At 42.2% G+C, this 23,646-nt stretch overlaps 1 protein-coding gene across 2 annotated transcripts in view; it reads right to left on the bottom strand.

Moving 5' to 3' along the window:
* Positions 1-7,258: 7,258 nt before the first annotated feature.
* Positions 7,259-23,646, bottom strand: part of cry1a (cryptochrome circadian regulator 1a) — a 48,514-nt gene continuing 32,126 nt past the window's right edge. The window contains exons 10-14 of one of the 2 annotated variants that reach the window (XM_060903306.1): positions 22,530-22,637; positions 19,174-19,269; positions 15,692-15,769; positions 10,190-10,297; positions 7,259-7,969 (exon numbers count right to left, since the gene is read on the bottom strand). In XM_060903306.1, the coding sequence (XP_060759289.1) occupies positions 10,194-10,297; positions 15,692-15,769; positions 19,174-19,269; positions 22,530-22,637 (386 nt within the window). In that variant the 3' untranslated portion in view covers positions 7,259-7,969; positions 10,190-10,193. The remainder of the gene's footprint in view (positions 7,970-10,189; positions 10,298-15,691; positions 15,770-19,173; positions 19,270-22,529; positions 22,638-23,646) is intronic. The other variant, XM_060903308.1, reaches the window with a different exon arrangement.

Here is a 23,646-nt window from a genome sequence, read left to right as displayed (position 1 = left end):
CCCTATGGAGTTCTTTTCCTGGTAGTGTTGCCACCTGTCCCGGTTTTTCCTGATTGTCCCGGATTTTCATGGTCTGTCCCGGAAAAAAAAATAAAAATCCGGGACACTGAATGTCCCGGTTTTTTGTACATAATGGGCAAAATGTGTATTTCAACTTGCGAGCCAGCTGAGAACCAGTTTGCTTTTCCGAACTCGCCGTGCTAAGCGGAGCCACGTCATTACGTCGTTGTGTACGTCAGTTACGTCGCTGCGTTTGCATAAACCTTGGCGCGAATATCAAAGCAAAAACACGGAAGAAGCAGCAGCAACAACAACAATAATAATAATGGATGACTTCGCGTTTGTACAGCTGCTGCTTCTCGTCGTTTAAAAATGGCGATCTTTCGCGGTCTTGTTATTGTTGTTGGTCTTAACAACTCCGCCCCCCGCTGACGTAAGCGGTTCTTTCCTCTGGCCCAGCAGAGAGTTGGTGCTAGCCTGGAACCGGTTTTTCTGGCCCCAGAGCCAGTTCTTTGTCAGTGGAAACAGAAAACCCGGTTCCAAACTAAGCACTGGCCCCGAACCAGCCCTGGAACTGCTGTGGTGGAAAAGGGGCAATGGAGGATGCTTGGACTGATAAAAGAAACAGACTCTCTGTTGCAATGGTGAAGGCTGAGCTTCAAGTCAGGCTAAACTTTCAGTTGTCCTGTACTGAGTTCAAGACATTCATTGAAAATCAGCCAGGACTCATAGCAGCAGCAAAGAAAAACACCAAATATAAATGGAAGATTAGGTAAGGTTTTGGTGAATTAAATGAAATCCAAATAGTCTTATCTGCCTACTCCTGTATGTACTCAGTTATATGTCCTCCTATGTATTTGTTTAGCCAAGAGCAGCAGAGGCACAGACAAGCAAAGCACACACCACACTCTAGCAATCAGGTAAACTGTTTGACACTACACCTTACATTGTTACATTCAGGTATTCTTAGATACAATGAAAAATTAGATTATTTATTTTTATTCCACATAAGCAAACAAGGCGGCACGGTGGTGTAGTGGTTAGCGCTGTCGCCTCACAGCAAGAAGGTCCAGGTTCGAGCCCCGTGGCCGGCGAGGGCCTTTCTGTGCGGAGTTTGCATGTTCTCCCCATGTCCGCGTGGGTTTCCTCCGGGTGCTCCGGTTTCCCCCACAGTCCAAAGACATGCAGGTTAGGTTAACTGGTGACTCTAAATTGACCGTAGGTGTGAATGTGAGTGTGAATGGTTGTCTGTGTCTATGTGTCAGCCCTGTGATGACCTGGCGACTTGTCCAGGGTGTACCCCGCCTTTCGCCCGTAGTCAGCTGGGATAGGCTCCAGCTTGCCTGCGACCCTATAGAACAGGATAAAGCGGCTAGAGATAATAAGATGAGAATGAGATAAGCAAACAATCAACTTAATTATGTATTCCCCTTTTACCTGTGCCCACTACTGCCCCCAGGTGTCCACAACCAAAAACTGTTGGAAATAAACCAAAATAATGAAGACCTGCTATATTATGTAAAGCAATTAACTAAACAAATAACTAGCAAAAGCGTCATTTTTACTAATTAGAGCAATACAATTTCAGCGTAGAAGGGCAATTTTTGTCTTGGGTTAGATGTGTGAAGGGCGCCGTTGCTTACAAGCAAAAAGGTCGATTGGATGGTCGAAATGTCCAGGATTTTTGTCAGACACAGGTGGCAACCCTATTTCCTGGGGATGTGTAAAAGATAGGGTTTTCGCACGCAAGCCATGTTCTGTTGATGCCATGATTGATTCAGTTCATACGGGAGGCTTGCCAGGAAATTGATGCTGATAAAGACCTTTGTGCCAGAGCATACACATGGGTGTCCACACTCGGCTAGTGGAGCGTGTGAATGCCGGAGGCAAACAGTTTGAACATTTGACGGATTAATACACTACCGTTCAAAAGTTTGGGGTCACCCAGACAATTTTGTGTTTTCCATGAAAAGTCACACTTTTATTTACCACCATAAGTTGTAAAATGAATAGAAAATATAGTCAAGACATTTTTCTGGCCATTTTGAGCATTTAATCGACCCCACAAATGTGATGCTCCAGAAACTCAATCTGCTCAAAGGAAGGTCAGTTTTATAGCTTCTCTAAAGAGCTCAACTGTTTTCAGCTGTGCTAACATGATTGTACAAGGGTTTTCTAATCATCCATTAGCCTTCTGAGGCAATGAGCAAACACATTGTACCATTAGAACACTGGAGTGATAGTTGCTGGAAATGGGCCTCTATACACCTATGGAGATATTGCACCAAAACCCAGACATTTTACAGCTAGAATAGTCATTTACCACATTAGCAATGTATAGAGTGGATTTCTGATTAGTTTAAAGTGATCTTCATTGAAAAGAACAGTGCTTTTCTTTCAAAAATAAGGACATTTCAAAGTGACCCCAAACTTTTGAACGGTAGTGTACGTTTATTATTGATATGTTTGTCTCATCAGTAAAATAACATTTTGTGCAAACGTTTTGTTTTTCATTACCGTATACCTACTTTTGCAGCCCCCTGTATATGTACCATTTTGACCCTAGAGAGCTACACATAGTTACCTTGAGGCCCAATAATGAGCCCTAAGGGATACACTTATGTGCAAAATAATAGCAGTGTGTTTAAAACAACTGAGAAAAAGCTCGATCCTCATAATAGCATTTCTTTCCATAGACACAAAGGCACTGGGAGCACTGCACATTCAATTCCAAATGAAAATGTGAACAAAATATCAATCTCATCTCATTATCTCTAGCCGCTTTATCCTTCTACAGGGTCGCAGGCAAGCTGGAGCCTATCCCAGCTGACTACGGGCGAAAGGCGGGGTACACCCTGGACAAGTCGCCAGGTCATCACAGGGCTGACCCATAGACACAGACAACCATTCACACTCACATTCACACCTACGGTCAATTTAGAGTCACCAGTTAACCTAACCTGCATGTCTTTGGACTGTGGGGGAAACCGGAGCACCCGGAGGAAACCCACGCGGACACGGGGAGAACATGCAAACTCCGCACAGAAAGGCCCTTGCTGGCCACGGGGCTCGAACCCGGACCTTCTTGCTGTGAGGCGACAGCGCTAACCACTACACCACCGTGCCGCCCCAAAATATCAATTTTAAACTGAAAATGAAGAAAAAAAAAAGAATAATAGGCTGTTCAAAAAAATAGCAGCGTCTGCATTTTCATTTACAAACTCGAATATTTACAGTATAAACTGAAATTTGTTTACAGATTTAGCTTTTCTGTTAATCACCGAACTAATATTTCGCTGTATAGCCTTTATTTCTGATAACTGCTTTACATCGGTGTAGCATGGAGTCAACTAACATCTGACACCTGCGAAGAGATATTCCAGCCCGAGCTGACTGGACTGCATTCCACAGTTCTTCTGCATTCTTGGGTTTTGCATCAAAACCAGCATTTTTGATGTCACGCCACAAATTCTCAATCGGATTGAGGTCTGGAGATTGGGCTGGCCAGTTCATAACATCGCTCGTTGGTCTGCTTGCTGGCGTGTTTGGGGTCGTCCTGCTGAAACACCCATTTCAAGGGCATTTCTTCTTCAGCATAAGGCAACATGACCTCTTCCAGTATTTTGATCTATTCAAACTGGTCCATGGTGCCTGGTATGCGATAAATGGGCCCGACTCCAAAGTATGAGAAACATCCCCAAACCATTATGCTTGCGCCTCCATGTTTTACAGTCTTCACAGTGTACTGTGGCTTGAATTCAGTGTTTATGGGTCGTCTCACAAACTGTCCGTGGCCTTTAGACCCAATAAGAACAATCTTGCTCTCATCTGTCCATAGAATGTTGCGCCACTTCTCTTTAGGCCAGTCAGTCAGTGCATTTACATGCACATAGAGAGAATCGAATTTCTGCCGTTGCTCGACTGATATCGAAGTTCAAAACGCCATGTATACAACTTTATTCGGCTGAAATTGAACCGAACTTGATTTCTCGGAATCGAGCCACACGACCTAGATTATGCGATTTCTGCCGAGCTACTTAGTGCATGTAAACCCTATTGAGCTACGTAGTCGAGCTACTTACTTCAGCACTGCCCCTTCCGGAAGCGACAAGTGACGAGACCACAAGCGGGAAACACAACAGCCTCGGTCGGCATGACAACGGCATGAATCTTTTCTTTTTGTGGCATTGTTTGCACTGTTAAAATTTAGCTCACTTACTGTATCACCAAATACATCTGTACAGCTGTTGCATAGCTGTGAATTGTGTACATAAACAAGTCATTGTATTTGTGTGTATATATAGATGTCCAACATCTGAAGAATGTCAATAAAAACAAAACAATTGAACTTTTTGTGTGTTTATTAAGACATAAGTTAAATTGTAAGCAAAAAATGGACTTTAGAAAAATATTTTTTGTAAGCAAAAAATGGACTTTAGAAAAATATACAATTGTGCAAAATAAGTTGTCTTACAAAACAGTGGTCTGCGCAGGACAGTTTGTAGCCATACAGTCTGTTAGAGCAAGCCTAACAGCTTGAACATGGAACTTGTGAACACGGAACTGCCAGTGTTGCCAGATTGGGCGGTTTTAAGTGCATTTTGGCGGATTTGAACATGTTTTGGGCTGGAAAACGTCAGCAGTATCTGGCAACACTGCTGATAACTTTGTTTATACTCTTGAATAGCTCTTCTTCATGACGACAACTGGAAGTGTACCAACACGATGGGGCGTGTAGCGCCACCTGTGGCTCGGGTGCACAATGCACCTCACACAATAGCTCGATTTCATCGTGTGCATGTAGGATTGGATTTCTCTGGCACCCCTGCTGGGACCTTCAGCTCGATTACCGACAGCAGCTCGATTTGGATGTGCATGTAAACGTAGTCAGTGTGTTCTTTGGCAAACTGTAACCTTTTCAACACACGTCAATGGTACTTTACGAGGGTTTCTTGCAAATAGTTTGGCTTCACATAGGCGTCTTCTGATTGTTGCAGTACTCACAGGTAACTGAAGATCATCTTTGATTTCCCTGGAGCTGATCATTGGATGCTTCTTTGCCATTCTTGTTATTCTATGATCTACGCGGGTGGTAGTATTTCTTTTTCCTACCATGCGTTTCGGGGTTTGTTTGCCATTTTAAAGCATTTGAGATAATTTTTACTGAGCAGCCAATTGTTTTCTGCACTTCTTTATATACGTTTTCCCCTCTCCAATCAACTTCTTGATCAAAGTTCTTTCTCCTTCGGTACAATGTCTGGAACGACCCATTTTACTCACTGAGCAAGGGCTAAAACCAGCAGGTACAACATTTGCTGCCCTCCTTCTTTAAATAAGGGCCATAATTGACACCTGTTTCTTCACAGAATGAATGACCTCACTAGTTGAACTCTACACTGCTATTAATTTGAACACGCCTCTTTCATTAAATGAGTCAATTACACACAATTAGCAGAGTGCATGTCATGACTGTTGATTCTGTTGGTTGCCCATTACTCGGCTACACCTATTTTTTCCCCATGTTGTATTTTTTTTTTCGCGGTGCGGTTTCCATCAAATCCTGCGCTCTGATTGGCTGGCGAGCGGGTCCGTATCCTACGATACGGACCCCGGTTACGGACCTCTAGTGACTCGCTCGTTCACAACAACAAAAAACATAGTAGCATTTTTTGTCAACATTTATCTTTTTTTTAATAAGATTTATTTATGATTATCAAAAATCTTATAAATGTTTGCCAGCATTTCTCAGGAGAATAGCATTAATTTTACAGCATGGATAGCGATAACGACAGTGTTCACAGCGAAAGCGAGTTTTACTACGCTGAGGAAGAAGAAATAAAAGAAAACATTTTGGGAGAAAGCTAAAAACCTCTAACTGTTGCTAACGCCGAGCAAAAACATGGCTGAATCCTGAATGACTCAATTTTGTATAAATAGGGGACTACATAGGCGGCAAAATGTAGGTTTTTTCCTGCCATGGAAGTGCACTTGTATACCGAGGAGGAAGCCATTTGCATTACAGCCGTGAATGAGGATTCAAAAATGGCAGCTCGGCTCGGTTTTCCCTTTCGGGCGCTCTCGTTTTCTGTTAGGATTTGGTAAAGAAAAAAATAAATATATTATTTACCAGCTTAAGGTCGGTCCGTATGGTGAAATACCGTGACCTCGGCCTTGGTCAGTACTTTCAAGACCTCGGTCACGGTATTTCACGATACAGACCTCCTAGCTGGTAAATAACATACACTACCGTTCAAAAGTTTGGGGTCACTTTGAAATGTCCTTATTTTTGAAAGAAAAGCACTGTTCTTTTCAATGAAGATCACTTTAAACTAATCAGAAATCCACTCTATACATTGCTAATGTGGTAAATGACTATTCTAGCTGCAAATGTCTGGTTTTTGGTGCAATATCTCCATAGGTGTATAGAGGCCCATTTCCAGCAACTCTCACTCCAGTGTTCTAATGGTACAATGTGTTTGCTCATCGCCTCAGAAGGCTAATGGATGATTAGAAAACCCTTGTACAATCATGTTAGCACAGCTGAAAACAGTTGAGCTCTTTAGAGAAGCTATAAAACTGACCTTCCTTTGAGCAGATTGAATTTCTGGAGCATCGCATTTGTGGGGTCGATTAAATGCTCAAAATGGCCAGAAAAATGTCTTGACTATATTTTCTATTCATTTTACAACTTATGGTGGTAAATAAAAGTGTGACTTTTCATGGAAAACACAAAATTGTCTGGGTGACCCCAAACTTTTGAATGGTAGTGTATCTTTTCTGCCAAAATCAGTAATTAAAACACATTAGTGATGTTAGACTGCTATTATTTTGCACATAACTGTACATCAGTGTAGAGTGTACCTTGAGGGACAGAAATGGACTCCTACTGTACCCCTATTTCTGACAATGGAGATGGAACTATAAACTCATCATTTGATGTCATAATTACATATAAAGAAAAACGTTAGTGCTGGTAAATTGCTGTAGTATAAGTTATATATATATATATATATATATATATATATATATATATATATATATATATATATATATATAAAAAACACTTCAGGACCTACTGTTACAAGAAAAGAATCCACTTTTAACAGATCACCCCACACTGTTATTAATCATTTTCCTGAAGCTGGACACTTGATCAGTTTTATTCCTTGGATGTTAGATTTCATAAAGGAACAGTGACTACAGACTGAAATCAATCCCAGTACTCAGACTTGTTCTGAAGCAAAAAACACCACAACTGTTATTTACACTGTATTTATTAAACACGTGAACGAACAGACAATTATCACAACGTGATGAATAACGCCGTTTCAATTACACAAATGACAACTACATGAGAAGACGCAGCTTAACAAGGCTGAAAGAGAAAAGGAAAGACAACATGTGAGCGAATAAGAGTAAATGTGAAACAGGTCAGAGAGAAAGGCAGAGAACGTGGGAGAGACAGAGACTGACAGGAGCCTCGCTGTGTACGGTAAATACAACCTACAAATGGTCTTTAAAATTAATGCTTTCAAAAAAAAAACAAAAACAAAAGAATTACAGCTGATCCACAATGAGGATATCAAAAATATAATCAGTGCGTCGAAGACTAAATGAAAGAGAAAGCACGTACAATAGCAAATATACAGTCTGTATGTAAGTATTAAACAAATTCTTATATACAGCACGTGTCTGTGCCAAGAGACGTCCTAACGCTCACTGAGAGCAGAACGTTGTCAGGGATAATCGATTTTCCAAAGTTGGCTAGAGTGCCGGCGTCAGCTTAGGTGTAGTCCAAGTGATAATGGGACGGGGTGCGTAAATAAATGATCATGCACTCCTGACAAAAACCACCCTGATTCATATATATTTCAGTTTAATATATGTATACGTATATATTTAATCACTCGTCAAATCAGTCAGTGTGTGTGTGTCTGATTTCCAGGGCACTATGGTCACACGTGAGAACCTGTTCAGAGACACAGATACAAAACACATATGTTTCAGTAAACTTTTGTTGAACAGTTGCAGGCAATTAAATATTCAAATCAATCATAATGATCTTGAGCAATGATAATGTTTACTTTGTTAAACTGGTGGACAATCAGCATGTTAAGAAGGTTACGATTTTAATTACTAATTTGTTAAGCCATATTTACAGTCAAACAAGTAAAATTTAAATCCGGTCTCGGGCACCTGATATTATTTTAGTACACACTTTGTCATCGATGTTTATTTTATTTTATTTTATATCCCTCATCAAAAACTTCCTGTGCAGGAACAGGCCAAGGATGGCTCACGTGACATAAAATAGTTCCACCATTGTATCTCATGACGTCAAAAATGGATATGGAATGAGCCAGTCGTGGTGTATCCTGGGTACATCATGAACCGACGTCACAATTTCAAGCTATACGGCCGAAATTGTGGCTCCGCGAGCATTTCTTTAAAGGAAAAGGCAACTTTTGTACAAAACCAGGTGTGTAATAGGAGAAAAACATATACGTAATCAATTCCGTTAATTATTTCCATTATATATCGAACATGAAAACATATTTTTAACTTTGAAATCATGAATTGACACAGAGGAGTCGAAGTTGGAGGAGGCAGCCATTTTGAGATTGTGGGCAACTATAAACCAATCAGAATCTTTCGTTAATGCGCCTCCCTCTGATCTGTGACGTCACTGGGCCCATGAAAACAGTGTTTACAAGCAGATCACTGTGATTAGGAGTCCCGGCGGGCGGCTTGTATTCGATTCGTTTATATCCCGACCTTGTCAGCTGTCAGATTTATGTTCATGGACCCGGTAAGCTGGTAAATAATATTCATTTATTTTTTCTTTACCAAATTCTAACAGAAAATGAGAGCGCCCGAAAGGGAAAACCGAGCCGTGCCGCTTCACGCATGCGCAGTAGGCTTGGTAGGACAAATCCAAATAGGAGTCATTCAGGATTCAGCCATGTTTTTGCTCCGTGTTTTTACTCAACCAAAGTTATACAGTATTATGAGCTTTAAGTTGCATAAATAAAACCATTTGGTGAAACTTTGAAGAAGCGATTGTACTGGTTTTTTACCTTATTACCATGAAGCACTGAAGAGTTCTTTTCAGTGGTGGGCCGCATGACGTCACGCAGTAGATCAATATGGCGGAACGCATCTTCACTGAGCTCAGCGCAAGCCCATATTATTAAAAGTTAAAAGATACTGTTATGCGGTCTGTTCTTTCTCTATAAATTCCATGATCGATTACTTTATATATTTATCTATCTATTTGTGGTGATTTTGTACAAAAGTTGCCTTTTCCTTTAAAAAAAAATATTTTTTGGGGCCTTTTCCACCTTTATTGGATAGGACAGTGTAGAGACAGGAAATGAGCGGGAGAGAGACGGGGAGGGATTGGGAAATGACCTCGGGTCGGAATCGAACCCGGGTCCCCAGATTTATGGTATGGCACCTTATCCACCTGAGCCACGACGCCCCCAGGCTCCGCGAGCATTTCTGTGTGTGTAGATCTACGTATCATGATTGTGTCTAACGAGGCAGGCGACAGCATGGTACAGGCGCAGGTTGAAGGTCTTTCCGACGTAAACAGCAAACATGGCTGCCTCCGGTGAGTTTACGCCGAGATTCAATCTTAACGCTTTTAGTTTGGAATTTTTTGATGAGGGAATATAAATCAAATATACCGTGCACTGAGAGGCACCGTGAATCATGGATTCTCTTCAGCGACTAGCTGTGTCCCTCAGAGAATCCATCGTTTCAACCGGAGCCTCTCAGTGCATGCTATATTTGATTAATATGGCTTGTACATTAATCAAGCCAGTACAAAGGCATTTTAGATTTCCAAACACAAGTTTTCCAGCATACGTTACGGAAAAAATATTTTTCAGACAAGGCTGCTCCTGGGTTTTGCTGCAAAATTAAGAAGCGAGTGTGACAAAGTTGTCACAAAGATGCTCAGTAAAACCTACAGCTTATTTCCTTAAAACGCCGCACACACTGTACTGGAGACTATTTCTTTTTCGTCACACTAAATATCGACTTTGTTTCATTGATTACTGCTCTTTATAGTGGAAACACTTAATTTCATTATTTTTGAGGGTATCTTTGCTCTACAGCATTTCATTGCATGCACTTAAGACTTTAGTACACTACTGTATATATATAAAATGTGTATAAAACAAACCTAGTTATGGACTGTGCTGTCTCTGGACTTTGAAGCCTGTGGTATGGCCAGAGTCCTCACTGTGCCGTTTCCCAGAAGTCTGTACACTGCTGGAGTGATGTCCATGCCCTGGGAAAAAGACAAACATTTTGGCCATGATCTATACTTAAAGCTCATAGGCAACGGTTTTAATTTTATGCACATTTGAAACTTTATATGTTAAAAAAAAAAACTCTGTAATTTTCTTCTGGTCCCAAGAAGTATTGTTAATAAGTAATAATTAAAATAAAGCCTAGGTCACAACCGGACGTATGATTTTTTTTGGCGTTTCCCAAATCGCTGCATTTTTTTTGTTTGTGGAGAAAGACGCACGTTGGCCGTAAGTTTGTCTTGCAACCTGAAAAAAAATGTAAGCGCCCGTAGAGTTTGTTTGACATGACAAAGAACCTCTGCGGCCGGTCTGCGGCCAGTCTACGGCTCGAAAATCAGCATGTCACACGCACGCCCTCCGTGCGTTTCTTGCACGTAGACTGGCCGTACGAGCACGTACGGCCGGTTGTGACCTAGGCTTAAGTTAGCGCGGATCGTAGCGAATTTCTGTCGGCTATTTTCGTGACCACTTGGCGCGTGACGTCATTTAAGCCAAACAAACCGCTTGAGTTGAGTCCACTTCCATTTACTTACATTGCCGTTCGGCTTGAGTGCAGACGTGCGTTCGGGAATTTCCAAAGAAAAACTGTGCCTTATTGTTGTGCAGTGAACTGTAACAACGGGACCGGTTCAGGAAGAAGTTTTTAACTTTTCCGAGAGAGAAGAAGAGGCAGAGAGAGTGGACTGGCTTTTTCCGGAGGAGGAGAAGAGGCGGAGCGAGAGGGTTGGCTTTTTCCGAAAAAGGAGAAGAGGCGGAGCCAAAGGGTTGGCTTTTTCCAAAAAAGGAGAAGAGGCGAAGCGAGTGGGTTGTGCGCATGAAACAAAATCAAGCAGTCAAAGAAGAAACGGAGCAGCAACGCTCCAGCAAAAAGGAGAAGATTGGAGGTAAACATTTTTACTTTTGCTTGCAATTGACAAGTTAAGAATCCTGAGGGATCCTGTACAATCATTGTGGAAATGAGACAAGGGGATATTTCCTCGCTTAGAGTCAGCTATAAATCATGGATGCAAATGGCGTGCCTTTTGGCGGATGCCGCCTTTTTCACGGCTGTCTGGGGGACTTGTGTGAATCGTGCAGATCCGATGAGTTTTTTTTTTTTTTTGGGGGGGGGGGGCGCGTTGGACTGTCTGATTATAATTTCATCAAAGTAAATTCTGTATTAAAATGACTAAATAAGCAAATGCCGTTACAGTCCATGAAACATAGGAAGTATAAGTATGAGAAGAAAACAATAAATCAGAAAGCTGCGCACGTAAAGCCAATTGGCTGCGCGCCATTATCTGCTGCTGGCTGCACTTCACTGCACACGCAAGGAGTTGCTGATGGAAATCCTCACGTGTGCAGTGAAGTGCAGCCAGCAGCAGATAATGGCGCGCAGCCAATTGGCTTTATGTGCGCAGCTTTCTGATTTACTGTTTTCTTCTCATACTTAGGCCGAATCCCATTTCACCCCTTGGACCAACCCCTTGGCCCTTCCCCTCCATTTTGCGCGTGAAGGGGTAGGGGTATCCCAATCCCAGTTAACGCGGAGGGGTAGGGGAAGGGGTAGGGCTTCTGTACCCCTCCAAACGGAGATTTTCCTGGAGCTGACTCCGAACGAAGGGGTTTGAGTGATTTCCCACAATGCCATGCGGATTTCAGCGAGATTTCATGCGGATTTCAGAAAGATGGCGGTTCCCGCGGCGAAAGATTGTCATAAATGTATTTTCTCCATTATTTACGTGTTTTAAGTTGTTATCCAGAGGAAACACGCCGCTTGATTCGCTTTCGAGCTGAGAATGAGCAGCGATTTCTGAAATCCAAGCTGCTGCTAAAAAGCTTTGGGAGTGAGTATTGTTTTCGGTTGCTTGACTGCGTACGTTTTGTTCTGTTATTCTCGCTTTTATTGTTTACATGAGTGTTCTGACATCTCATTCTGTCGGATGTGGTGCACGAAGCGCCAAAGATATCCCATTCAGTGGTGTTAGTTAACAAATCACACCCTGCCAGCAGAGATTTCTGGCTCTGACTGTAGCGGCTGGTCGCAGCCAATGACGCATTTGGTCGCGTTTTGCTAATGTAAACGCTGACGGAGGTACGCGATGACGTATGCGATCGTTGAAGGGCTATCCCAATACGTAGGGGTTGAATTTCAAGCCCTATCCCTTGTAGCTCAGTTTCAAGGGGAAGGGCCAAGGGGAAGGCGGAGGGGAAGGCGGAGGGGTAGGGGTAGAAATTAGAATTGGGCCTTATACTTCCTATGTTTCATGGACTCTAACGGCATTTGCTTATTTAGTTAAGCCTAGGTCACAACCAGACGTATGATTTTTTGGCCGTGCGATTTTTGGCGTTTTCCAAATCGCTGCGGTTTTTTTGTTCATGGAGAAAGACACACGTTGGCCGTAAGTTTGTCTTGCAACCTGAAAAAAATGTAAGCGCCCGTAGAGTTTGTTTGACATGACAAAGAACCTCTGCGGCCGGTCTGCGGCCAGTCTACAGCTCGAAAATCAGCACGTCACACGTGCGCCCTCCGTGCGTTTCACGCGCGCCCTCTGTACGTTTCTTGCATTTTTTTCACGTAGACCGGCCGTAGGAGCACGTACGGCTGGTTGTGACTGAGGCTTAATTTTAATACAGAATTTACTTTGATGAAATTATAATCAGACACTCCAACGCCCCCCCCCCCCCCCCCCCAAAAAAACCCTCATCGGATCTGCACGATTCACACAAGTCCCCCAGACAGCCGTGAAAAAGGCGGCATCCGCCAAAAGGCGCGCTGTTTGCATCCATGATAAATAGTATAATCCCGCGGATGGCAGGCTAATGCGGCCTCCTGGCGCACTGTCAAGTAATCATTACCGATATCCACTAGGGAGGGCGGTTTAATTATTCTTCAAAAGGGCTCTTATTTAGTATTACGACGAAAGTAGGAATTTATCATAACTACCAGGCCAAATTGTTTGGGCGCGAGTCTTGTTGAGGTCCGGGGTCACCGCGATCAGAGTCGGCCGAGTCGCTGTCCGATTCCGTATGGTCAAACCAGTGAGCCACATTCACCGATTGCTTCGCAACGGCCATAGGTTCATACATGTATGGTTTCATCTCTCGACATTTAATTTGGAGAGTTCCTACTTCAAAATCGCTATCGCTTTCAGACATTTTACACAACCTCTCACAACCAAAGTCTGTACACATGTGCTCGGTTCACAAGTAAACACAGAGCTGCTCTCGGTCTGTTTGGCTTAAATGACATTACGACGACGGTCCCCTGGCGGTGAAAGTGCGCATAAGTGAGATGTAAATAAACCTTCAGAAATTGGGCAAAACAGTATATTTTAACCGTTTTATTCAGTTTTAGAGTGCAAATTAGACACTAGGAAGATTGAATTCGCTTTTTGAGTCGTTTTTCTAGACAAAGTTGATATTCTACATTTCACCTCCGACTGTTGCCTATGACCTTTAAGTTCTCCTCAGAAATTAAAAAAAAAAAAGATCCAGGCTTTTGGGGGCCATGGGGGCAGCATGGCTGAAGTGCCCTTGAGCAAGGCACCTAAGCCCCGACTGCTCCCCGGGCGCTGTAGCACAGCTTCCTACTGCTCTGGGTGTGCATGCGTGTGTGCTCATCGCTCACTTGTGTGTGCACACGTGTTCACCGCTTTAGACGGGTTAAATGCAGAGGAGGAATTTTGCAGTGCTTGAGTGTCCATCAGGGCCTTCTCGGCCTTCAGAGACGGCCCGAACATATCAGCATTTCAGATGTTATATTTAATTTCTTTAATTCTTTCATTATAATTATTCACTTCTAATTCAGCCTCATTTTCTATCAAATTTGCTTCAGAAATGAAAGGGTTACTGTCCGGAAAACATTAAAATCGAGTCATCCAGTGAGATTTTTTGTTTGTTGTCTCTAGGCTGAGAAGAGTTTCGAGTAGGGATGGCGAAAACTAAAAAAAATCTTGACCGACCACCGAGCCTCATTAGCCGGTTAAAGTCGGTTAACCTATGAGTTTAAACAGGGATGCAAACGGCGCGCCTTTTTCACGGCTCGTGCAGATCCGATTTTTTTTTTTAGGGGGGGGGGCGTTGGAGTGTCTGAATAATTTCATCAGAGTAAATTCTGTATTAAAATTACTACATAAGCAAATGCCGTTACAGTCCATGAAAATGCCGTGAAAAAGTCGGCATCTGCGCCTTTAGTTTGTGTGGAGAGATATGATCTGCAATAACGTGCATTGTTGGCTACAGACCGAAACATACTTTCAGAATGCACTGGCCAAGGCAGGACTAAACTCCATGTGCCTTCTAATAATAATAATAAAAAAAAAAAAAACAGAATAGTAATTTGTAAGCTAAAAAGCCTGTGTCTACACTTTTTTTTTTCTTTCGCCGAGTGGCAGCTGTCTTCAACTGGGGCGGGACATGACTGAATGGGTGTTTCTGATTTGTCAGCTGTCTTTAACTGGGGCGGGAGGGCGGGACATGACTGAATGGGTGTTTCTGATTTGTCAGCTGTCGTCCTTACACCCATGGCACGCCCCAAGCGTTTACAACACAGAATTCCAGGTTCTCCGCTCCAAAACGATTGATTTTTTTTTTTTTTCACCGACAACCAAAAAAAAATTAACCGGTTGACGTTGATTCGGTCAACCACTGGTCAAACGGTCATCGGTTAACATCCCTAGTTTCGAGCTGGCTCACTCATTGATTAGGACTTCACTGCCGGGACAGAAGGCCATGGCAGTGTATATTTATGTAGGAAGTGGCAGATGAATTAACCAATCAGATTTTGATTTATAGTGGGAGGGACCAAAAATTTAATCGCCCTAGGCCTTCTCGAAGGACAATGCTAGCTTAACTGCGAGTCAGCGCAGCACTGAAGTCACCTTTTAGCTGGTGTAGCGTTTATCAATAGTTAGTGAATGCTAATAAAGCAGTCAAGTCAGTGCTATCTATCGAGAGCAAGTAGCACAGGCTAACAACCGAGAAACTAAGATTTCTGTCTCCAGACTTCTTCCACGCTCGCTACAGTATTTTTCACTCAGACTTAAGCATTCATTTCCCGGTGTAATTTACCGAGTTACTTCGACAGCTATACACAACGGAGCGACCTGGCAGCCTGCCGCTAATCCCTTGCAAAATCCTTTGCCCTGTTGCTTTTTTGGTGTCTGGCTAACTTTTGGCTGAGCTCAAGTCCCAGCTCTAATAGTAACGGTTCACCACTGGTGTACTTGTGACACACACACAAAAAAAAAAAATCTTTCATATACATGATCTGAAAATGCCGGACAACCAGGACACAGTACGCAAATTTAAATCCTTACTTCAAAAGTACACACTGAAAAAGAAAAATCAATCAAATAGCTCAAGTAAAATTACTGACTGGAAGTTATTACCTTGCTGTAACACAGGGCCAGGAATCTGCTGAACTTCCTGTCTGTAGGACACTATCCCAGTACTGCTGCCTGAATAACCTACAGACATTAAGCATCATGAGTTCAATGCACACTGCACAATTTGGTAAACTCTCACATAGACTGAGTGTGTTAAACCAGGGGGGAAAAAAAAAAAATCTCCAAAAGGACTGGGGCACTCGAGGGCCTCCCAGAATCACAATGCTTTATCACTATAATGAGACAGCAATATTGTCCACGCATTACTGACATCTTAGTCATGTTTGCAGTGACTATTAGAAAATCACCTGCTCATTCAGACACGTATCCAGTCCGTCAATCACATCACAGCAGCACAATGCAGAAAAGCATGCGGATACAGGTCAAGAGCTTCAGTTAATTTTCACATCAAAATGTGATCTCAGTGACTGACTGGGACAGATGGGTTGGTTTGAGCATTTCAGGAACTGCTAATGATCTGAGATGTTCACGCACGACACAGGGCTTTCCACTAAGACTCATACTAGCCAGCCATGACAAATAAGTAGCTGGGGGGGGGAGTAAACACAAAAACTCCTGTGCACGCAGTTCCCATGATTAAATGCATTTTCCACAGACCATTTATTTATTGCAGGATAGCATTATTCAAAAACCGTTCATATTATTATTATTAGCCTAAGTATGCCTGCATAATAGACGAGCTATATTAATTTCTCAGACATTTGCTCTATTATTATTATTACTACAACATATTGCATCTTTTTTATTCATTAGTGTATGCCAGACGCTAATGCACCAATGAAAACTGTGATTAGTGCACCGAAAATAATCAGTAATAGGCTATACAAGCTCACATATTGCATCATGAGGCGTTCCTGGCTTGTAAATCTCTTATTTTCGGTGCATGACACATTCACGCAACTGAGCATGCTATGAATTAAGAATGTCAACGGTCTGCAGTGGCGGCTACACAATTAAACACTCAGCGAACATTTCTCCATTTGTGTATGAAAATACACTCCAACCACTCAGTTTGGTTTCATTTACAACCAACGGTGTCTTTTGATGCCAGCACGTGATTGAACGAGAGAAGACTGGTTTACCGGAGACAAAATAAGCGTCATCTCTGCTTCTGTTCCCTCCGATGTCGCCTCCGACACACTACTGCCTCCGCCGAGTGTGCGCGCACACACCGCATGTCGGGGCCGCGGATGAGTTACTCTCCCTTGATCAACGAAGTCGGCGGGGAATTTGTGCTTATTATCGGTACAAACAGCGCGAATCACAACTTAAATGAGTGCGGTTCAGTTTGATATTGTCAGTCCGTTAGATAAACATTTAATTTTATTAAAATCGAAAATTAATATTCAGAGCCTGTGGGCTACAAAAATAATAGTCATTAAAGTAGCCGGCTGGACTTAATTGTGTAGTCGGCTGTATGGCCGGCAGCCGGCGCTTGTGGAAAGCCCTGACGACAGTCTCTAGAGTTTACACAGAACGGTATGGGGGGAAAAAAAAAAAAAAAAAACATCCAGTGAGCGGTGGTTCTGCCTGATGAGAGGGGTTTAAGCTGCCAGCAAGGTTACGGTAACACAACCACTTTTTACAAGTGCAGTAAAAGAAAAGCATCTCAGAAATGTGAAATGTTGCACAGGATGAACTACAACAGCAGGAGACCACACTGGGTTCTGGTCCTGTCAGCCAAGAAGGGGCATCTGAGCCGACAGTGGGCACAAGTTCACCGAAACTGATAGCAGTCAAGAGTTAATGTTTTGGCAATCTCTTCAAGCTCTTGACCTGTATCTACAGGACCAGTCAAAAAAAAAAAAAAAAAAAAAAAAAAAAGATTTGTACACCCCCTACTCGTTCATAGGTTTTTCTGTATTTTGATTATTTTCTACATTGTAGAACAATACTGAAGACATCAACACTATGAAATAACATATGGAACATGTACGGAATTATGTGGTAAACAAATAAGTGTTAAAAGTTTCATGTATTTTAGATTCTTCAAAGTAGCCAACGTTTACCTTGATGCTTTGCATGCTATCGGCATCATCTTAACCAGCTTCGTGAGGTCGTCACCTGGAATGCTTTTCAATTCACAGGTGCCTCGTCAAAAGTTAATTAGTGCAAGTTCTTACCTTCTTAAATGTGTTTGAGATCAAACAGTGAATAGTAAATAATAATAACCAGAGCGTCAGCGACGCAGTAGCTCACACGGCCGTACCATGAGAAACCAGACTTGTTTATAATTAGCCAAGTTGTTATTCATGAGACCCATTAGATCTCATCTCATCTCATTATCTCTAGCCGCTTTATCCTTCTACAGGGTCGCAGGCAAGCTGGAGCCTATCCCAGCTGACTACGGGCGAAAGGCGGGGTACACCCTGGACAAGTCGCCAGGTCATCACAGGGCTGACACAGACAACCATTCACACTCACATTCACACCTACGGTCAATTTAGAGTCACCAGTTAACCTAACCTGCATGTCTTTGGACTGTGGGGGAAACTGGAGCACCCGGAGGAAACCCACGCGGACACGGGGAGAACATGCAAACTCCACACAGAAAGGCCCTCGTTCGGCCACGGGGCTCGAACCCAAACCTTCTTGCTGTGAGGCGACAGCGCTAACCACTACACCACCGTGCCGCCCCCATTAGATCTTCAAAAATAAATAAAAATCAGAATCAAAATCCATTGAAAACTCGGAGGAGTAGCAATTTTCCTGAAACTTCGTTAACCGGCCTAATTAGCAACTTGTTAACGGGAAATCACACAACCAGGGAGTAATTTTTGTAGAGACTGATTAGATCTTCCAAACAAAACAATCAGAATCAAAATCCATTGGAAACTCAGGGAGGAGTAGCGATTTTTGTGAATTGTGGATGGACGGATGATGGACGCCGCGTGATGGCAATAGCCCATCTGCCTATCGCTGTGTGAGCTCTAATATACACACCGGCGAGTGGCCTAGTGGTTAGCGTGTCTGCCTCTCGATCAGGAGTTCTATTCACGGTCGGGTCATACCAAAGACCATCATAAAAATGGTGCCTACTGTCATCTGGCAATGCGAGTGGGGAGTCAAACTCTTGCGGTTACCAGAGGACCAGCCCCCCACTGTAACCCTAGCGATGTAATATAGGCGAGAGGCCGAGGGCTACAAAACGGAGATTGGCGCTGCCAAACGCGCCATGAATGGTGTGGGAAGGACTTTGATTTTTATTATATCAAGAACCGCTCGACTAAGTAAAGAGAAACGACATCCATCGTTACTTTAAGACATGAAGTGACTTTTAATTAATAAAAATAAAGAAAAACATTGAATTAGGAGGCGTGTCCAAACTGTTGACTGGTACTGTATATGATTTTGTGTATTGCACTGCCACCACAAGATTGGCTTAATGAATAACTATCAACAAGCAGGTGTGGAGCTGTCCCTAATAAAGTGGTGTGTGTGTGTGTGTGTGTGTGTGTGTGTACTTTGTTGTGTGTTGCAGCTGGGCTGGGCGTCTCCTTGAGAATAGACCTTCATGCCACCGGGCCACTCCCCCTGAGAGTGAGCAGGCATCTGGTACCCTAAAGTAAAGGCAAGGAAGGAAAGTAAAGCTAAGACTTGTCTGAAAACCAAGCTACATGTTCATATGGACTTGTTAAGTGCAGTGAAGGCAAATTTAAAGGTCCCATGGCATCGTTTTTTCATTAATTGTGCGGTGGTCTCTAGTATGAATGAATGCCCCGTGAGCCGGTTTTGGTGAAAAAAATGCTGTGGTTCTCCTGTTTCAGGCTGTTCTAGTTTGGTGGAGGAGCGGGTGGCGGGAGAGCGACAGGATTTCAGCTCTTATCATTAATATTCATGACATGTAAACGTGTTACCTCTGATTGGCTAACAGCACTGTGACGCTACCTCCAGTGGGTCAGAACAAGCGGATGTGGGTGTCTTACTATGGCGAGAGAGAAGGAACAAACCGCGAAGGGAAAAATACCGCGCGCTGACGTCATTGAGGTGCGACGCGAGGAAATAAAATAAATTCAACAAGTGTTTGGGTTTTTACTGAACAAACAAACAAATAAAATGAACGAGTGACTTAAAAAAAGAAAGAATGTGGGTGTCTTTGTAAAAACTGTTTTGATTGGCTATTATAACAGAGCATGCTGCATGCTTTTTGGTTTTGTAGCGCAGAGTACCTGGCTAACTGCAGGAAGCGGTTAGCTGCACAGCTAATGTAGCCATTGCAAGGCTAACGTGGCACCGATTTTAAAACACGGCAAAACGACTTAACAGTTATACACTTACTTGTTCGGTGTTTGTGGCTGATGTGGCAGGGATGCTTGGTACGGACCCAGGCTTCAGTGACAGTTGATGTGCAAAACCTGCCCTGTACTGTCCCAAGTTGTGGAAACATTCATCAGGAAAATGCTTCCGACAAACATACACCGTCTTAGGTAGACTCGACGGCGTATTATTGGAGTAAATAAAATTAAGCCACTGCGTCTTCAGGGGCTCTCCCGTCGGCAGTAAAAACAGACTCCTTTCTGTGTTGTCACATCCATGTACAGCGCAACTTCCATGTTTGGTGGCAACTTTTGAGCTGGGCGGGCAATCCATACAGTGGGTGGGAATCCAGAGGGGGGGCGTGGGGATCATCTCCCTTGCTGACGTAGTAAAGGGAAGAGCCTATCAACGCGCCATTTTGACGCGCCATTCTCAAATGTTGACAAAGGGTGGGCATAGTTTGATTTACACATTATGAAATTTCTAGCCACTGGGGTGACTTAAGAAGGTCAGAGGAACTCATTTTAACGTTAAAAAACCTCAGAAAGTGAAAATTTCATGCCATGGGACCTTTAAATAAACTCTTTAGTCCTTTAGTTATGACTAAAGGAAGATGAATTATAGGTTATATCGTGCAAACCAAAGCATAGACGAGCCAAGTCATACTGTTATTCAAATGACTTATTTCTTCCTTTTCAACCTGAAATACACAGGTGCAAAAATCACAAGCACACTCTGCGATGGTAAAACCTGTAATGTCCCAATGATATAAATATCATAGTTTTATTCGTTTTTTTAAATAATAATTAAACGCTACTCAAAAAAAAAAAAACCCAGCTGAATTTGCTGATGTTAAGGCACTCATACTAATATGTTACGGTTTCTATAGTAACAGTTCACTACATGGTGGACACTCGACAGGATGGGAGACTAAAAATAAGCTTCTTTACGTTCTTGTTCAGCAAATAAAACACAACGATTGATAGAGTGGGGCTTTATACAAGTAGCTGTTTATTTAACGTCTATGGAAGGAGTCTCCAATGCGAGCGTTTTGGAACAGTAAGTGTTACACCACGGGAAAGTCTTCAGGACTGACAGCTGTGCTTTTTGCTGTTTGTATTATTAATTAAAAAAAAAAAAAGAGGAAAAAAAAAAGAGGGGCTTGGTGAGATAAACACTTATCATGTAACAGTACAAATGCGTCTTTTTGAGAAATGCTACGTAAGCAGGACGATCAGCACCAGCTTTAGGAGTAGTGAGGGTAATCAGGGATGAGAGTGGGTGGTCACCAAAAAAGCAGAAAACAAGATGGCGCCCGAAGCTGGGGGTCTGGGAGGGATACCCCCCCAGGAAAATTTTGAAAAATAAGGCCTTACAAACCACTTTTCCTGCAATCTGAGCTGTAGTAGATTAAAAAATCTGTTGTCTTTTTTATATATTTACATGAAAATATGTTTCAAATCAATAGGGGTATTGTTTGAATTCAAAATAAAATCACATTCTACATTCAAGGGTATGGTTATAATTTATGATCAACAAAAATGACAAACTAAATTCACATTAAACGCAAGTTTTATTAATTATCAAAATGTTCATATATTAAATAAAATTTATTAGGGAGAAAAGGTCAGTCACCCTATGTCCTCATTAGTTGCATATGATTTCAAAAAGTCTTTTGAAATATTTAAGTTTTCAAAACTGTCAGCATTAATTCAGATTTACTGACCATCATATACATGCTCAATGTACTAAATCAAACGAATGCTAAGTTTATGGGATAATGTCTATGTACACTTTATACAATTATTTATAGTTCACAGTCACTTCTCATTTTCATTTAATCATTTCGACGACTTCTTCAGCCTTTTGGCCAAAGACAAAAGCTTGTCAGTCCTCTCTCTGTTTTTTATACCAGCATCGATTTCACGTACCTTCGCTTCATCTCACTTGTCAATTGTATTCGGCATTTTGAGTAAAAAAGCCGATATGAAAGAGAAACGTATTTTTGAAGCGCAGCGACGATGAACATGTGCAAGTTTCGATAAAATAGAACAGATGGGGTACTTTTGTAAGAACTGTTATGATTGGCTTTTGTTCTCTCTCACACTCTTGTAAGAACTGTTATGATTGGCTATCATGCTCTCGCCAGCGATGTTTTGGCCAATTACATTGTAGATAACACGTATTCTACCGCGAGACTTAGCGAGACTAAAGATGGCGAAAATGTAAACATGTAACATCGTCGTACGCTTGAGTATCACGAAGGAACATACCCCAACCCCCTTCAATGAAAAAAAAAAATCTCAACGGATTTGGCATAATATCGATTTTTGCTCAGAAAAAGCGGAAATCCGCCGAAAAGCGGAAAACTCTCATCCCTGGGTAATACTGAGATTACACAGCTTAATTACACTGAATGGAAGGAAATTCTGTTGAAGTGAAAAATGGATGTTGTCCTGTATGCATATACAACATTAAGATCACAGCTTTAGGTTCCATATCGTCTTAAATAAATGTGTATAGGCAAAATAATTGAAAGGCGGCCTGAGGCCATAAAACATACCGGAGGACACGACAGCGTCCTGGGGGGCGTCTGTAGTGGAGGTTCCCATCATGCTTGTGGAGTTTTCCCCATTCCCGTTAGGGTTAGACGGCACCATTGCCAGCAGTCCTAAAAGAATCAGGACTCGATTATGCCACAGTTTCATTTCTTTTTGAAATTTTCTTACTGCTGTATTAATGCAGCATAACTCAAAGCTTATACACCAAAGAAATCGATACAGTTGAACATATTCATCCCTCTGCTTTGAAAAATAATTTTGAAAATTAAGTCTTTTCCTTTTGAAACAACATGCAGACTAAATATTAGAGTAGGCGAGTATGTCAACAGCACAGAAGTTCGCGTCCCTGTTGAAAATCTGGAGTTAATTTATTTCGAAAGTGCCTCAGTACGTTCTCCCAACTCTAACACTTGGCACGCGTTTACTTTCAGTTGATTACATTTCAAAAATAGGACTTGGAGGCTCAAAAATGCTTGAACAGTTCAACGGTTTGCTGAGCAGACACATTAAAGGTCAATAGAAACAGTCAGGAAAATGACTGACTATTTCATAACCTGAAACAGAAAGAAAAAAAAAAGACGACAGAGAAGACAGAGCTGCAAAAAAAGGGATTAAAAAGCTACTGAACCATGAAAAGAATCAAATATAAACAAAAAAAAAAGGCAACCAAAGAGTGAAAGAAAAATAATGTGAAACCAAAAAGTGTAGGAGATTTACACGAATCCAGAACAAACAGCAGCAGACTGAAATAAAACTTCAGAGGCAAATCTAATTACAGTCATATCAAATGCAGAAATATTATAGCTTCATCATGAATAGCTTTAGCGATGTAAGCCTTTGCACTAAATCTATATTAGAAAAGCACATACATATACAGTACTGTGTAAAAGTCTTAGGAACCCTATCCCCCCCCATACAAACTTTATCGAGTTCTATTTTATGACTTTTACATTATCGAGTCAGTACAAAAACATTTTAGAGTCCAAATGTTCGTTTTCGGGGCGGCACGGTGGTGTAGTGGTTAGCGCTGTCGCCTCACAGCAAGAAGGTCCGGGTTCGAGCCCCGTGGTTGGCGAGGGCCTTTCTGTGTGGAGTTTGCATGTTCTCCCCGTGTCCGCG

This window comes from Neoarius graeffei, chromosome 21, assembly GCF_027579695.1.
Source record: "Neoarius graeffei isolate fNeoGra1 chromosome 21, fNeoGra1.pri, whole genome shotgun sequence".
Lineage (NCBI taxonomy): Eukaryota > Metazoa > Chordata > Actinopteri > Siluriformes > Ariidae > Neoarius > Neoarius graeffei.
The sequence above is the reverse complement of the archived record's forward strand: the minus strand, read 5'-3'. Positions and strand labels throughout refer to the sequence as shown.